This window comes from Mustela lutreola, chromosome 3, assembly GCF_030435805.1.
Source record: "Mustela lutreola isolate mMusLut2 chromosome 3, mMusLut2.pri, whole genome shotgun sequence".
NCBI classification, from domain to species: domain Eukaryota; kingdom Metazoa; phylum Chordata; class Mammalia; order Carnivora; family Mustelidae; genus Mustela; species Mustela lutreola.
The window spans coordinates 161,815,421-161,833,127 of NC_081292.1; the positions used below are offsets into that span (position 1 = coordinate 161,815,421).

The 17,707-nt window shown below is 37.3% G+C and overlaps 2 protein-coding genes across 24 annotated transcripts in view; one reads left to right on the forward strand and one right to left on the reverse strand.

Annotated features, from left to right (window-relative positions):
• The window catches only part of NEB (nebulin), a 215,212-nt gene extending 213,661 nt beyond the window's left edge, over positions 1-1,551 (forward strand). For all 20 annotated transcript variants that reach the window (XM_059167362.1, XM_059167344.1, XM_059167346.1 and 17 more), the window contains one exon: positions 796-1,551. In XM_059167362.1, coding sequence (XP_059023345.1) covers positions 796-969 — 174 coding nt within the window. In that variant the 3' untranslated portion in view covers positions 970-1,551. The remainder of the gene's footprint in view (positions 1-795) is intronic.
• A 7,288-nt stretch (positions 1,552-8,839) lies between these two features.
• Positions 8,840-17,707, reverse strand: part of RIF1 (replication timing regulatory factor 1) — a 63,629-nt gene continuing 54,761 nt past the window's right edge. For all 4 annotated transcript variants that reach the window (XM_059167367.1, XM_059167368.1, XM_059167364.1 and 1 more), the window contains 2 exons: positions 15,657-15,765; positions 8,840-15,192 (listed from right to left, as the gene is read on the reverse strand). In XM_059167367.1, the coding sequence (XP_059023350.1) occupies positions 14,978-15,192; positions 15,657-15,765 (324 nt within the window). In that variant the 3' untranslated portion in view covers positions 8,840-14,977. The remainder of the gene's footprint in view (positions 15,193-15,656; positions 15,766-17,707) is intronic.

Consider the following 17,707-nt stretch of genomic DNA (forward strand, 5'->3'; position numbering starts at 1 on the left):
CATTTTCGAAGGAAACTTGGGCACTTTCAAATTTTGTCATTTTTGTCTACAAATTGTTAGAATTTTAAAAATTTTATTTTGCAGTTGTAAACACACTTGAGAGCTATGTTCTTACCACATTTTTAATGTACTATAAAGCTATTTATCATTAAATATGGATTTAGCAGGGGAATAGATATGAAAATAGATGAGGTCCAGAAATGGACCCTAAAAGAATTACAAATCAAGCAGGGAGCCTGATGTGGGGCTCAATTCCAGGACCCTGGGATGATGACCTGAGCCGAAGGCAGAGGCTTTAACCCCCTGACTAGCCAGGCGCCCCCCCAAAATTCTTTTCAACGCGGCTGCACCATTTTACATTCCCATCTGCAGTTTATAAAAATTTCTCCACATCCTCCTCAATACCTGCTATTGTTTCTTTTTATCACCATTCTAATGTGTCATGTGGTATTTCATTGTGGTTTTCCCTGAGACTAGTAATGCCAAATATTTTTCTCAGGAGCTTCTGGGCTATTTGTACGTCTCCGTTGGAGAATGCAGGTCCTTTGCCTCCCTGCTCCCCTCCCACCTTTCCCCAGTATTGAGTGGTTGGGAGTCCTTTGGGTTTTCTGGATGGTAATCCCTTACCAGATGAATGATTTCCAAATATTTACTTTCCTGGTGGTAGCTGCACATTCTCTTTTGTGCAACTTAAATTTGTGGAGTAAGTCAAAAGAGATCTTAAAATTAGGCATTCAGGTTGGTTGATGAAAATCTAATACAAAATTTTTTTACCTTTTTTCATCTTATAAATAGAAAATCTTCCGTGCCATGTACGACTATATGGCTGCTGATGCAGATGAGGTGTCCTTCAGAGATGGAGATGCTATTGTAAATGTCCAAGCGATTGACGAAGGTTGGATGTACGGCACTGTGCAGAGGACGGGCAGGACCGGCATGCTGCCCGCCAACTACGTGGAGGCTATTTAATAAGCATGTCAGACTATCGCACCTGTGAGGACCTGCACGTCCTGCAGTCAGTATCTCAGTTCAGACTCTCCACTATTACCTAAGTCCTCAAGCTGCCTAATGGTTTTTCTGTGTCAGTATGATTAATAGTCGGACCATCCCTTAATCTGTTTCTACATGAACCTCAGTAATTCTCCACTAAAACAAATGTTAATCCGATTTACTGCATTATTTTCTGGACGTGGACATAAAACTTAAGAGACAACATTAAACCCATCGGTTCATTATTTTTAAAATTATCATTATTAAATTTCCGTAGTGTTTTAAAGGAAGTTTAATTATAGAATAGACATTTTAAAAGTTTATGCATTGTTATTGCTGTACCAGCCCAGAGTCTTTCTCTGTTACGAAAATGTTTGACATTTTTTAACAAGGATTCTGAACATGTTAAACACATTAAAGAAAAATGGCAGAAATACTCACCTTTTCCTTGTTTACTGAATGCTGATGCTTTTAATTCTAGTCCAGTTCTGAAGTTATAAAGGTGATAGTCAATATAAATAGTGGATAAGCTAGTAATAAAGTCTGTCATTCTGCAATAAACACCACTGATCTAATGACTGTTAACTTATTTTTAATAGTTTTATTACTGGCAAATTTCAGTAAAGCAAATCCATTACTTTAGAGCTCACTAAAAAAAATTTAAAAGTACTATTACAAATCCACAAATATAGGCTTTCTCAGAACTAAACTGTGTTCAGCAAGCTTCCCTTATGGCTAGCTGCTAACATTTTAGAAACAACTGTGGGATCAGCATGCACAGCTGGGAAATGGATGGCACCGCATACCCCGTCCCTACTATTTCCTACAGACCTGCCCCCTCCAATGTGCCCTTGGCCAGAGCCCATCCAAAGTGGTGTCATAAGCCAGGCAGTGTGCAAGCAGCCCTGACAGGCTCCAGCACTGCTCCACAGTGACTCTCGCCCTCAGGAGAGGGGAAGACAACCACATACGCCAGCCACAGCTCCAGCAGTGGACTCAGGGCAGACATCAGGCCTGACTATAGGCCCCACCTGCCAATGAAAGCTTCTCAAGAGGAAAACACAGGAAAAGAAACAGCCAGTTCCATAACTGCTGCATCTTTAGTGAACTCCTGGTCTGACTCAAGCCCAAGGTGGCCCCCAGACTGGCCCACTAACACCATGAGGACAAAACCCTGTCCACAAGTAGCAAAGAGAGCCATTGCAGATGACTGGATTGAAGGCAGACATGACTCAACCACAAACTATGGTGCACACAACACACGTAGGAGATAGCCCTGAAGAGTCAGGTACTGGTGAACAGAGCATATTGTGCAGGAGGACACCTCAGCACCTCTTCTTCATATGGCCACTACTCGCAAGAGCAGGAGAGTAGCTGGCTTTCCTAACACACTGAAATAGAGTTAGATAAAATGAAGAGTCAGAGGATCATGTCCCAAATGAAAGACCAGGACAAATCACAGCAAGATTTAAAAACAACAGAGCTGAGTAATAGTCATGAAGATACTCAGTAGATGTAAGCAAAGACCTGATCTTGGTAAGGTGCTTAGCAAAGAAATAGAAACATGAAAACCAGAGATAAACTCAGTGAATGAAATTGAAAACATAATGGAATAAATAGATGAGAGGAAGCAGAACAAGTCAGTGCCCTGGAGGAAAGAGTAATGGAAAGCAATCAAGCTGAATATAAGAGAAGAAAAACTTAAAAAAAAAAAACAAAAAGAAAAGCAGACTAAAGAAATCAGGTTTGTTTTTTTTTTTTTTTTTAAAGGTTTTATTTATTTATTTGACAGAGAGAGATCACAAGTAGGCAGAGGGGCAGGCAGGGAGAGATGGGGAAGCAGGCTCCTTGCTGAGCAGGGAGCCCGATGTGGGGCTCGATCCCAGGATCCTGGGATCATGACCCGAGCTGAAGGCAGAGGCTTATCCTACTGAGCCACTGAGGCACCCCAAGAAATTGGGTTTTTACGCATAGTAACATTCATATTACAGGTATCTCAAAGAAGGAGAGGAAAGGGGGCAGGAAATTTATTCAAGAAATAATGGCTGAAAACTTCCCAGATCTAAGAAAGGGAACAAATTTAAGATCCAGGAGCCACCAGAATGTCCTCAACAAAACCCAAGGAACTCCATACTAAGAAGCACTATAATTAAGATGGCAAAAGTACTGATAAAGAGTTTTAAAATCAGCAAAAGTGGGATTTATTCATGGGATAAAAGGGTGGTTCAAAATATTCACAAATCAGTCAACATGACATATTACATCAACAAGAGAAAGGATAAAAACTACATGACCATCTCAACAGACGCAGAAAAAGCATCTGACAAAGCAAAACATCTATTCATGATAAAAACCCTCAACAAACTAAGTTTAGAAGAAACCTATCTCAACATACTAAAGGCTGTATTTGAAAAACCCACAGTGGGGGCGCCTGGGTGGCTCAGTGGGTTAAGCCTCTGCCTTTGGCTCACGTCATAATCTCAGGGTCCTGGGATCAAGCCCCCAGGGTCCTGGGATCAAGCCTCACATCCGGCTCTCTGCTCAGCAGGGAGCCTGCTTCCCCCCCCACCTCTGCCTGCCTGTGATCTCTCTCTGTCAAATAAATAAATAAATCTTAAAAAGAAAAGAAAAGAAAAACCCACAGCAAACATCATACTCAATGGCGAGGAAACAGAGCTTTCCTCGATGGTCGGGAACAAGACAAAGATGTTTAATCTCACCACCTTCACTTTGTTGAACAGTATCAGAAGTCCAAGCTACAGCAATCAGAGAAGAAATAAAAGGCATCCAAACTGGTAAGGTAGAATGAAAACTTTCACTATTTTCAGATAACATGATTCTATATTTAGAAAACCCTAAAGAGCTGCACCTAGGTGGCTCAGTGGGTTAAAGCCTCTGCCTTCAGCTCAGGTCATGATCCCAGGGTCCTGGGATCGAGCCCCACATCGGGCTCTCTATTCAGCAGGGAGCCTGCTTCCTCCTCTCTCTCTCTGCCTGCCTCTCTGCCTACTTGTGATCTCTGGCTGTCAAATAAATAAATAAAATCTTAAAAAAAAAAAAAACCTAAATATGCCATCAAAAAATTACTATAACTGATAAATGAATTCAGTAAGGTCACAGGATACAAAATAAATACACAGAAATCCATTGCATTTCTACACACTAATAAGCAATGAGAGAGAAATTAAAGAAACAATCCCATTTAAAATTGCACCAAAAATAATAAAACACCTAGGAATAAACTTCATCAAGGAGGTAAAAGATCTGCTATCTAAAAAGTATAAAACACTGATGAAAGAAACCAAAGATGACACAAACAAATCCGAAGATATTCCATGCACATGGACTGGAATAACAAATATTGTTAAAATGTTCTTACCATCCAAAGCAATCTACAGATTTAATGCAATCCTTATTAAAATCCCAACAGCATTTTTCAAAGAGCGGAATAATCTTAAAAATTTAATAGAACCACTAAAGACCCCAAAAAGCCAAAGCAATCTTGAGAAAGACAAAACTGAGGCTATTACAATCCCCCAAAACAAGGAATAATATTCATCTGTAGTAATCAAAACAGTATGGTACTGGCACAAAACCAGACACATAGATCAATGGAGGACAGAAAACCCAGAAGCAAACCCATGATTATAGAGTCAAATTAATCTTTGACAAGAGAGGCAAGACTATGCAAAAAGAAAAAGTCTCTTCAACAGATAGTGTTTGGAAAACTAGACAGTTACATGCAGAGGAATAAAAGTGGACCACTTTCTTACACCATACACAAAAATAAACCCATGGATTAAGGACCTAAATGTGAGACCTGAAACCATAATAATCCTCGAAGAAGAGTGCACACACAGTATCTCCGACACTGTCTGTAGCAATTTTATTTTTGTAGCACCATTTTTCTAGATATGTCTCCTAGGGCAAGGGAAATAAAAGCAAAAATAAACTATTGGGACTACATCAAAAAAGCTTCTGCGCAGCAAAGGAAACAATCAACAAAACTAAAAGAATCTACTCAATAGAAGATATTTGCAAATGACAAATCTTATAAAGGGTTCATATCCAAAATATACAAAGAACTTATATAATTCAATACCCCCAAAAATATGAATTAAAAATGGGCAGAAGACATGAACAGATATTTCTCTAAGACATACAGGTGGCCAACAGACACATGAGAAAATGCTCAACATTCAGGGAAATGCAAATCAAAACAACAGTGAAATACCACCTCACACCTCACACCTGTCAGAATGACTAAAATAAATAACACAAGAAACAACAAGCATTGGCAAGGAGGAAAAGAAGCCTCCTCAAACTGGTGGTGGAGCCACTACAGAACAGTATGGAGGTTCCTCAAAAAATTAGAAATGGAACTACCCTATGATCCAGTAATCACACTATTTACCCAAATATGAAAACACTAATTTGAAAATATATGTGCACTCCTATGTTAATGTGGCATTATTTACAATAGCTGAACTGTGGAAGCAGCCCAATCATCCTTCCAACAGATAAATGGATAAAGATGTGGTATACATATAATGGAATGTTGCTTAGCCATAAAAAAGAATGAAGTCTTGCCATTAGCAACACGGATGGATCTACAGGATATAGTGCTAAGTGAAGTAAGTCAGAGAAAGACAAATACTATCTGATTTTACTCATATGTAGAATTTAAGAAACAAAACAATGTAACAAAGAAAGAAGACAAAAAACCAGACTCTTGAGAACTGATGGTTATCAGAATGGAAGTTGTTTGGGGGAGTTGGGGAGGAATTGGTAGAGTGAAGGGGACTAAGGGTATATTTATCATAGTAAGCATAGTGTAATGTACAGAACTGTTCAATCACTGTATGATACACCTGAAACTAACATTCTATGTTCACTGTACTGGAATTAAAAGGAACAAAATAAAAGGGAAAAATTCTGTATGTATTTTTTTTTTAAAGATTTTATTTATTTATTTGACAGAGAGAGATCACAAGTAAGCAGAAGCAGGCAGAGAGAGAGAGGAGGAAGCAGGCTCCCCGCTGAGCAGAGAGCCCGACGCGGGACTCGATCCCAGGACCCTGAGATCATGACCTGAGCCAAAGGCAGCGGCTTAACCCACTGAGCCACCCAGGCGCCCCTGTATGTATTTTCAATATGAATTTATTATTTATCTGCTTAATAATGCAATTTGCTTCCTTGTTTGTAATGCAGAGTGTTGGGAGAGGCCATGGAAAATGAGGAAGCTTTAAAAATGAGCTGTCACAGGGCGCCTGGGTGGCTCAGTGGGTTAAGCCGCTGCCTTTGGCTCAGGTCATGATCTCAGGGTCCTGGGATCGAGTCCCGCATCGGGCTCTCTGCTCAGCAGAGAGCCTGCTTCCCTCTCTCTCTCTCTCTACCTGCCTCTCCATCTACTTGTGATCTCTCTCTGTAAAATAAATAAATAAAATCTTCAAAAAAAAAAAAAAAATGAGCTGTCACTCTTGCTCCTCCACTCAGGGAAAATATGGCCTGAGGGGAGCTAAGTACAATGAAAAGAAGGCGGCAACTGGTCTCCCCAAATATACATCCTTAAGTGCTAATTTAAATTTAGAAATAGGTTATAAATTCACTACTGCAAAACTAAAATGTTAAAAAAAAAAAAAAAAAAAAGCTATGGGGGGACCTGGGTGGCTCAGTTGGTTAAGCCCTGCCTTCGGCTCAGGTCATGATCCCAAGGTCCTGGGATCGAGCCCTGCATAGGGTTCTCTGCTCAGCAGGGAGCCTGCTTCTCTCTCTCTCTCTCTCTTTGTGCCTCTCTGCCTACTTGTGATCTTTCTCTGTCAAATAAATAAATAAAATCTTAAAAAAAAATAGCTATAGGATCAAATCCTAACCTCAGGGGATCTTTCTAATCTGCAGCTGGCAGATTAGAAAGGCAAAGAGCAAACCGTCCTCAAGCTTCTTAAGATAGGTCTCTCTCTCTCCCTCAGAGACCACATTTGCGTGCCAGGCACCACACTAGATGCTGGGGTTTGAGTGATGAGCCAGAACACGCTGTGTCCTTATGAAACTTAATAGTCCCCCGAAAAAGGCAGGCCATGCTGAAGCATCTTAATGGTGGGAAAGACAGCCACTCTCCCATCTTCAATCTTCCTTTAAACTGGGCTAAAAATCCAGGTTCAATGCACCAATACCATTGTGTGCTATGTTTCCAACCTTGGGAACAAAGTTAATGCTGTCTCAGTTACGACACGTTTTAAAATTTCCTATTCACTTTTTAAAGCTGCCAAAGTACACTTTGCAGTTGCTGTTACAGATAAGCAGACACCATTTTTATCGAATTCTATGGCTTTTAGTTAATAGCTTGAAAATTTTCATAAACAAAAATAAAGAACCCTACTATACCCACCTCCTGTAGCCTCACAAGTTTTCAATTCATGGCTGATAATGGTCTGTCTACTCTACCAGTGCTCTCCTCCCATTACCTTGAAGTGAATCCCATTAATCACATCTTAAAACAGTCACAATTGACACACCTTAAAACATATCCAGGGAATTTTCCTGCTCATCCACTTTGCAAGACTTCTGCTTGGCCCTCCACTCCGTGAATACAGTGGTAACAGGGAAGTCCTTTGTACAAATAATCCGCTACCACACACTTAGACGACCTACCGCTGCAAAATCCTCCATGACTAGGTGTTCATAACATCTGCAAGAGGTTATAAAAGAGATCAATTTGCAACTGAGCTATATTGGAGTCAGAGTCAGAACTTCAGCCCAGGTCCCTCCATGACTAGTCATGACTAGTGTTCACGGTACTACCCGATGCTCCTCTTGGGAAATTCTTATGGGTTCTTCAGGTCTCCACAAGCACTAACCACCATCCCACCACCACCCCACCACCCCATGCCTCAGAATGTGACACTGCGTAAGTTATTAGCTAAAATGAGGTCATTAGGATGAGCCCAAAGCCAATACAACTAGTACCTATAAAAAGAAGTCGGGGGGGCGCCTGGGGGGCTCAGTCATTAAGTGTCTGCCTTCGGCTTGGGTCATGATCTCAAGGTCCTGGGATCACGCCCCACATCAAGCTCCCTGCTCAGCGGGAAGCCTGCTTCTTCCTCTCCCACCCCCCTGCTTATGTTCCCTCTCTGTCAAATAAAATCTTTACATAAATAAATAAGTAGAAGTCTGGACAAATACAGAGAACACCAGGGGAAGCTGAAAGCAGAGACTGGAGTGAAGCTTCTACATGCCAACAAAGTAAAAAATTGCTAGCAAAGCACCAGAAGCTAGGGGAGAAGCATGGATCTTCCTCACAGCCGTTTTATTATTATTTTTTTTAAAGATTTTATTTATTTATTTGACAGAGAGAGATCACAGTAGACAGAGAGTCAGGCAGAGAGAGAGAGGGAAGCAGGCTCCCTGCTGAGCCCGACGTGGGACTCGATCCCAGGACCCCGAGATCATGACCTGAGCCGAAGGCAGCGGCCCAATCCACCGAGCCACCCAGGCGCCCCTCACAGCCGTTTTAAAACACCGATCCTGTGAACAACTTGTCTCAGGCTTCCAGCCTCCAGGACTGTGGAACAATAAATTTCTGTTAACACTCAGTTTGTGGCTCTTTGCTGCAGTCTTCTTCAACATCATTAAGTCTATTTCATTTTTAATTCAGACTTATGGATCTACAAGCGTGTGGAACCCAGAAACTACGTATACAAGAGAACCTCTTGTATGGCTAGAATGGGTGATCAATTAGGAATGGCTCATGTGTCTGTGGAGGGTCATGGTGTTCACTGAGCTGGTATGTGAATTATGCTCATCTTACTCAATTCAAAGCCGAACTAAACAAACAGAAACAGTGCCAGAATTGTTTAGTTTTTATAGTTTTATTTAAGATTAAAGTGCATCTCTTTTTAAAAATGTTTCAATATCCATTCTCAATTGGCAAGTGGTAACAGTTAACTCAATAGTTCATTAAAGTTTTACTGTGGATCAGATTCTTCCTCCCTCAACCCCAATCATAATGAACCTGAAAATACACTTTTAGTATTGGTCTACCTGCTTCAAACACTGTATAAAACATTACACACATACTGACCACATCCTTAGTCCCCAGATGCTAGTGCAGTTAACTGACTCATGAACAGGTACTTCTGTGAAATTTCAACTTAAAACACTTGACTTAACAAATATAAACACTTTGAATGTACAACAAAGCTCTCAGAGTTCATCAAGTGGTGGGAACAAAAATATTGCAGGGCTAAAAAATGACTGATTTGGCTTCTCTCAGCCTTTTCTAAGTGCATTTAGTCAAGTCTATCCACAGGAGGAAGTGTTAAGACAGATTGAAAGCAACTGATTCCCCACCAACACAGAATGCAAACTCCCTCAACTCCCAACTTATTTCACAGGTCTGACAGAACCACCCAGTGCTAGATGCCTTTCCCTCGCACATCAGTGTCCCTTAACATCCATAGTAAACACATTACTGTCATTTGAGATAAAACAGGAGAAAAAAAAAAGTGTACCTAAAAAGTACTGGTATCTCCTAGTATATGTGTATTTGAGCAATACAGTTAAGATACAAATGCAGTCATGGTAACACATTTTTGTAAAAGTAAAATCTAGGTAACAGCAATAGAAATTTAGGACTTAAGGAAGCAGGAGCCCCATCTGCCATCTAGAAGCAAATGACCAACTGGATTTACAGGCCACATATGAATGAACCTACACTTTGTAACGGGGATCAGCAGACTTTACACAAAGGGGTCAAATAAATATGTGAATGTTAGGTGTTAACAGGCCATACAGTCTGTCACACTATTCCAATCTGCTATTGCAGCAGGAGAGCAGCCAAAGACACTACGTAAATAAATATAGCTGTGTCCCAGTAAAATCTTATTACCTTCACTGAAATTTTAATTTCATCTTTCCATGTGTCACAAAATATTACTTCTGAATTTTTTCAACCTTTTAGAAAATGTAAAAACCATTTCTACCTCAGAGGATGTATAAAAAAACAGGTGGCAGGCTGTAGTTTTTCAACCTGTTCGTAACAACATACTAGGTTAAGATTGCCATGCCATATTTCAGTTTCTATACTCAAAATTCATTGTTCATTTCCTAGAAAATTCTCATTCTACAAAAATAAAAATGTATTTAGATACTTGCTAATTATTCAATTAAATATCAAAATAGCTATTATACTGTATTTCATTCCATGACTTTATTTTGAAGGTGAACTTTCTAGTTATATGCAATTTATTCATGTAAGAAATAATTCTATTATTGGAAGTTATTTACTTTATTCCTTTTTGGGGGGCAGGATATTAAATAATGTATATGTCACTTTTAAAAAAGATTTTATTTTTAAGCAATTTCTACCCCTAACGTGGAGCTTGAACTCAAAATCCCAAAATTAAGAGCTGCATGCTCCACCAGTAACTGAGCCAGACAGGTGACCTGTACATAACATGTATTTTAAATAATTATTCAGGGTATTTATCAGTATCAGTTCTGGTACTTATCTACAGTACTTACATACAGGATAACTACCAGCTATTTTCAAAGTATATATGACTGTACCTATACTAAAAAGCTACCTTTTTTATTTTATTCCATGTGCTATCAATTTAAAATATTGCCTTCAATCTTATATTCTCAGGTAAAAGAAGAGATTATCTTTTCTTCTAAGGTATACTTCAGGAGAGTAAGCATTTACAGCTTGGCACTTCATGTTTGGTTTTCACTGTTCTTTGGCTTGGTATATAAAGAAAAAAATGATTAAGACCACGATACAAAGTTTAACATTCTATTCCAAGAAATGAGTGAACATTCAATTCTGTTAGACTACTATTCTATTAAAAAGCTACAGATTTTAAATGCTAATGACTCAGATTTTAATACTTTCAAAAAGCAATATACAAAGCCTGGTATATGATAAACAGATCATATTGGACCATCACAAACCAAGGCCCAGATTTGTTTTATAAATCAAGCACTCAACAAATTTTGATAAATCAATTAAAAATCCCACTACTTAACTTCTGGCTACATTTTCTTAAGTGCTCTGAATGAGTACAATTCTTATGAAAAGAGTACTTAAAGTAAATACATAAGGGAAATAGAACTGAATGCCAAGAAAAACTCACTTTTAGAAAAATTATTCAACTGTCTTTCAAACACCATTTTAAGATGAAATGGAAAATTTCAACAACATAACAGCAAAGTAACCAGAGGTCTTTAACTAAAATGACAAGTCACATCTGTCAGGGCTTATTTTGGTACTGCTAATTTTACTGCCAAGTTAATCTTAGGTAATCAGTTTTCAATGTTTATTAGTAAAATAGTGAAGCCCCATAACTCAGAAGGCAAGATTTAGAGACTAAATGTATTTCTAATATCTGAAATTTACTTTTATATTTAAAAAAATGAGAACATAATCCACTTACACTACTCATGAAAAAAGGCTCACACTGTCCATTTGTTTAGTTAGGTTCTTTGTAACATGAAATACATAACTGTCTGCCTATTTAAAAACCTAAATCTTCCTCCCCAAACCATGAATTTTCCTATCTAAAAAGGCTCCAAATGAGGCAAAATTCTACTTTTAACTCTTAAAAAACTTTTGAATTTTAATTTGAAGCCTTCAAGGCCAGTCGGCACCCACAATCATAAACCTGAAAAAGTTAAAAAAAAAAACACAACACTAAATCTTATCTTTTGAAGCAGTAATTCCTGGGATTTAAAGCCACTTATGTTACCACCTAATTCACAGCCTGAAGCTTCCTGCCACAAACATAGGCATTTCTATGGGTCATGTGGGAGGTTTTAGAGATAAACTAAACTATCAGGCCCCATTCCCAGACCTGCTGAATCAGAATCTGCACTCTTACATATAGACAAGTTTGAGAAGCACTGTGTTGAAAGTCAAAACTTAACACTTGTATATAATGTCTAAGACCTTCCTGATGGCTTAGGGATTAAATAGATAGCGCTGTGCTAATGTGCGAATAGCTCTCTCTCCCATAGCTCTCTCTCCCCGACCAAAGTCTCAGCCTAATACGGTCAGTAACTGCTATTTTACCGCCTTCTAGCCTAGCTGCAAATTATCTCCCTGAAAATCAGTAATGAATATGAGATGGAAACTACACCCTTCTTACTAGATTATGAAGTTGGAAAGAATGACATTAAGGTAAAAATGTGAACGCTTTAATAAACTCGTATTTTCTGTTAAATTCCAACAAAGGTTTTTAAAACAGCACGTATTTTTAATTACTGTCATTCCTTTATCTTAAAAAAAAAAAAAAACAACCCAACTCTAATTGTGTATTTTACCCACACCCCACCCATTTCCCCCTAATTTTGTCTCTTGCCCTGCCACTTTTATTTTAGGCAAGATATAATCCAATTTTGATAAAAATGGATAAAAATTATAAAAATCCAATTTGATAAAAATGACATTTTTATCATTCTTAATATATAACAGAATCCCTATTTTCAGGCTGTAAAGTATCCATGAGCAATGCCAGAAACTATCACATTCAGATTTAAATCTTATTTTTGACTATATTATCCAATAACATTATCACTAAACCTGATTCATCCTACACCATATGGAATTTGAGCAAAAGTTACATCCATACCATTCAACAATGGCTTTCAAACTTGTTCAAATATAACACCTTTGACAACGGGCTCCGTGCAATACTGAAAATTTAAATCCACCACATGAAGTCCATTTTGGAACATGAGAAGTTATACTGTGCTGCTTTCTACAAGCAACCAGATTCTTTTTATAAATGCCTAAAATAAGAAATCACATTTGAGTGTTCTTATTAATATTTCCTATTTTTTAATTAACCCTTAGAAAATACTGAAAAACTGATTTAATTTTAATAGTTAAACAACATACTGAAACTGATCAAGGAGAATTAATAGTTTTTGCTATTTATGAATTATTCAGGTAAAAATTTAAGGCAAGTGTATTAAGAATAAGGTGCCTCAAATACATGCTTAACTGTATCAACAATGAAGATTTAGCAAACTGATTTCTGCCTTCAATTAACATTTTTAAACAGATCCTTGTTCAAACACAGTATCCGAAAATACATACTTGTGCTTGTATCAAATTCAGTGATTTAAGTAAATGTTTATCACTTTTCTCCTATACTGTTCGAAGTTCTTTAGTTAACACAAACATTAAGATACAGTCATGAGATAAGCCAATTTTGACTCCATACAAACACATATACATACTCCTTCTTACACCTGTTAACTAAAAATTTATGTGCCTCTTTACTAAAAAAAATATAATTTGGGAAATGGGAGGCATTATAAACCACAATTATAAGTCTGTCGAAGTTTCTATTTTTTACTTATTTTGTCAAGCTTATAATCCTCAGTTTTACAGTCCCAGAATTTCTTTTAAACCCAACCTTGGTGTAGGACTATGAAACTTCTACCCCCAAAATATTTGTAATGATGGATTTATGATTACGAAAAAGACACCAACTTTTCTGGCTGGCAGGTGGTCCCCTTCAGAATATAGGAACTAACTAAGCACAAGAATTAAACTTTCTGTAACTTGCTAAAAGAATGTGTGCCTTTTAGTTCTGAATAAAGTATGAAACTGTGAAGGTCATTCACTTATTCTAATCAGAACAAAGGAAATATTCTCACTGTAAAGAGACGAAACAAATATGGGAAGTCAGGCATTAATACTAGTCAGTAAAATTTACAAATGTTTTAATTATATACACCTTTTTTTTTTTAAAACTAGGCAAACATACATATTTCAAAAGAACAATTTCAATTTCAAATTTCTTCCAAGTTTGCTTTACGTGTAGGTGAAAAGAACAGATAAATCCTAGATATCATTTAGCCCAAGTTGTAACAAAAATAGTCGCACTAACTCTCCACTTTAAAAAGAAATGTAATGAAGCTTTCTAGTGGCAGATACCCTCCTTGCAAACCAAAAAAAAAAGGGGGGGTGGTGGTATGAATAGTGAAGTCTTCATGTAATACTTTCCCATTTCTGTAAGTTTAACTCCTTCTGGTTACTTTAGAAAATAAAAACTCGTGTTTTTACTAAGTACAAAACTATCTGTTTTTGTAGATACAGAATCCTACAAACATCTGCAGCAGGCTCACAAAGCACTTCTACGTCCATACTGGTATCTCAGTATTTAATATATACAAAATAGGTTTCTATTAAACAAAGGTATTCACAAGTAGCTGCAGAAAAATTCATGCCATTAACAAAGGCTGAAATTTATAAATTAAAAACACTGTAATCTATACATAATGTACAAAGAGTCGTGCATTTTAAAATAAGTGTCTCATACGACTAAATTTTCACAAGCAAATGCTGCTGCATAAATATTTGCTAATGCAAATGAATGGCATCTTAGTAAGTTCTGCTTATTTTAACCCCAGAAGTTGCAGCTTTTGGTATTTTTCTTGGAAGCTGCTCAAATTTGACATCTGTGGGAAAAAAGGTTCCAATTCTTTTGCATCTCATTTAAGGTTTTCTACTGAGAACAAATTTCTTAAACTTCAAGCACAACAAACATAAATAAAAAATATATATATCAAGTATAAACACCGTTATCAGTTCAGGAAAAAATTCAAATAGAAATGTTAAATTTTACTTACTTAAAATAAGGTACTTTTCATTTTTCATGAATGTTTCATCAGAATATGTAGGAGTTTAAGATGTGTGCAATAGATTGCTTTTGTTTCTAGTTTTTGCTTCCACATTTCAGTAAGATATTTAAATTTTTGAAAAACTACGCATAGCAGCCAAGAAAATATTGTATGAACAAAAATCGTACACAATGAACTTACAAAACTGAACTTACATAAGTCACAGCCCTTCAGGGTTTGAAATGCTATCAACTTTGCAAACTTTCAGTCTGAAATTGTGCTGTATTTCAGAACTTATTTTATGATCAACAAATCCAGTGATGTTGGGGGAAAAAAACTTCAATTTTCTCTTAAAATACTAAACGGAATTTTCATGGGTTGGTGACCTCCAACGTGACTGCAAATTTTTTATTATAGAGTTTGCCATGCTACCAAGTTTCTCATGCATTTCAAACAGCTGGCTTCCTGAATAATTATGGAGATCTTCTGAATCTAGTTGAAGAGCAAGTGCACTAATCTGTGCCACAAGATTTTTAGGTAATGGAGTTTCCAAAGCAACAGGATCAATTAAATCTAAAAGAAAAAAAAGCACAATTAATTTATTCCAGATAAAACTTAAGTTGTACATATTTCCTTTTAAGTTAATAAAAAATTTAAGTGCCTAAGACTTAAGTTGAGAGTGCAGGCTGAGGTACTGTTCTTCCTCAAGAGAACAAGGCAACAGAAAACTCCACACCGTAACTTATTTAGTGCCACTGAAGAGCCAGTCTACTTCATTTTTATTAACAGCGTAACTGAAACACACTATTTAGTTTATATCCTTGAGCAGCAGTTGACAGTTCAAGAAAAAACAACTGAACATAGTTGGTTTCAGTATCAGCTACTTTTTCATGCACTTGGTCACTGGCACCAAAAAAACTCCCCAAAAACCAAAAACCTTGTCAAATTAACTGAGCATGGTCAAATTAAAACTAGAAGCATATATTCAAAGTCAACTGACACTGTAAATAAAATTGTCCTGCTTTGCTAAAACATACCTGAGGCAAGTCTTTCTTCATCAGAAGGGAGAGATTTTGTTTGTATTCCATTTACTGGTTTTTCAGAAATATCAAAAACTGGAATCTCCTCTAGTCCACGAGATTTTACCTGGATTACACACAGGCCAGTAAAACAAAAACAAAACAAAACAAAAAAGAAAGTTGCTTTTAAAGGGACCAACACCACCACCACTGGAAAAGAATCTGACCTATTTCCCAGCCCATTACATGACTATTAGCTTAGTAAATCTTGCTAAGAAACTATGTTGTACTAGTGACACAAAAAAAATGGGATTATAAAGTGTTTTTCAATTTTCTCGAAAATCTGGTTAAGTATCTCTAATATTTAATGGGCTTCTCAAGAAACAGCCAGGTAGCCAAAAAAAATTACACTGTATTTCCCAAATTTAGCAGCATAAGAAAAGAAAATCCAAGGCAGATTATTTCCAAACTTAAAAAACATATGGACTTGGGACGCCTGGGTGGCTCCGTTGGTTGGACAACTGCCTTCGGCTCAGGTCATGATGGCTCAGGTCATGATCTCGGAGTCCCGGGGTGGAGTCCCGCATCTGGCTCCCAGCTCCACAGGGAGTCTGCTTCTCTCTCTGCCCTTCTCCTCACTCATGCTCTCTCTCCCTGTCTCTCTCTCAAATAAATAAATAAAATCTTTAAAAAAAACCAGAAAACATATGGACTTTAAAAAAAAGAATACAACTTCTGGGGTGCCTGGGTGGCTCAGTGGGTTAAACCTCTGCCTTCAACTCGGGTCATGATCTCAGGGTCCTATAATCAAGCCCTACATCAGTCTCTCCCTGCTCAGCAGGGAGCCTGCTCCACCCCCCCCTCTGCCTACTTGTGATCTCTGTCAAATAAATTAATAAAATCTTTAAAAATAAATAAAAATAAAAGAACAGTACAATTTTCAAAGGTGTCCCTAGGCATACAGATTAGTGACTGAGAAGATACTAGTTTCAGAATGTTATAGTTACCATATTGATGGGTCCATCAATTAGACTCCTGTGTAGACACCCAAGACAAAGAGTAATACATCCACACAAAAACTTATGTGTACATAAGAGCAAAAGGTAAAAACAACCTAAATGTTAAGCAATTGATGGATGACCTAAATGTTGTACATTCATGTAAGGGGTATTATTTAGCCATAAAGAAGAATGAAGTACTAATACACATGAACCTTGAAAACATTATGCTCAAAGAAGTCAATCACAAAAGACCACAGCTCATATAATCCCACTTTTATGAAAGGTCCAGAGCAGACAAGTCTGAGACTGAAAATTACTAATATAATCTTTGGGTCTCTTAGAAGTTTTTAAGGATTACAAATACTTAATAATTTTTAAATCAAAGACGCTTAAGAAAATAGCAGAAGTCTTCAATAGTTAGCTAACTCTAGTCTCAGAAATTCTAATGTAAACACTGGTTTTCAAGCTTTAACATAACCTGTTCTCATTTATTCACAATTTTGTGTAGTTTCAGTAGAAAAATAAAAGGTCTCTGCATAGGTTTCAGAACAGTGTTACTCCTTCTGAAACAATGAGTTTTCCATCTGTATTCTTATTGAGGGTTAGGGAGTGGAGAATCTTGGCTTCTATCAGAATCTTGAAAAATGTCTATGGGCCGAAATACTTATGTGCAAAAAGTTGGTAAGAATAAGAAAAATTAGTTACAGTTGTGTTGGACATCAAAAGAGAAATACTGTTAAATACACATTTGAAAGATTTTTATTAGAATGTTTAGATTTGAACCTCTAGGTTTTAGGAAAAGCAGCCATGGAACCAATCCCCAACTTGGTGGAAATGAACGAGACAAGGGGATAGGAGAGGAGAACTCAAAAGCCTAAAGAGATGCATTACACAAAACCAGACAAAATCAAGAAGCAAACCTCTCTGTGAAATTAAAAATGTGATGTTTTAAGTTAACTCTGACTGGGGGGGTGGAGGGGGCATAAAATGAGTTTTTAAGCAAAACTACCAACTTCTGTAATTGCTACTGAGACATCATTTATCTATACATGATTTATAACACCTAGG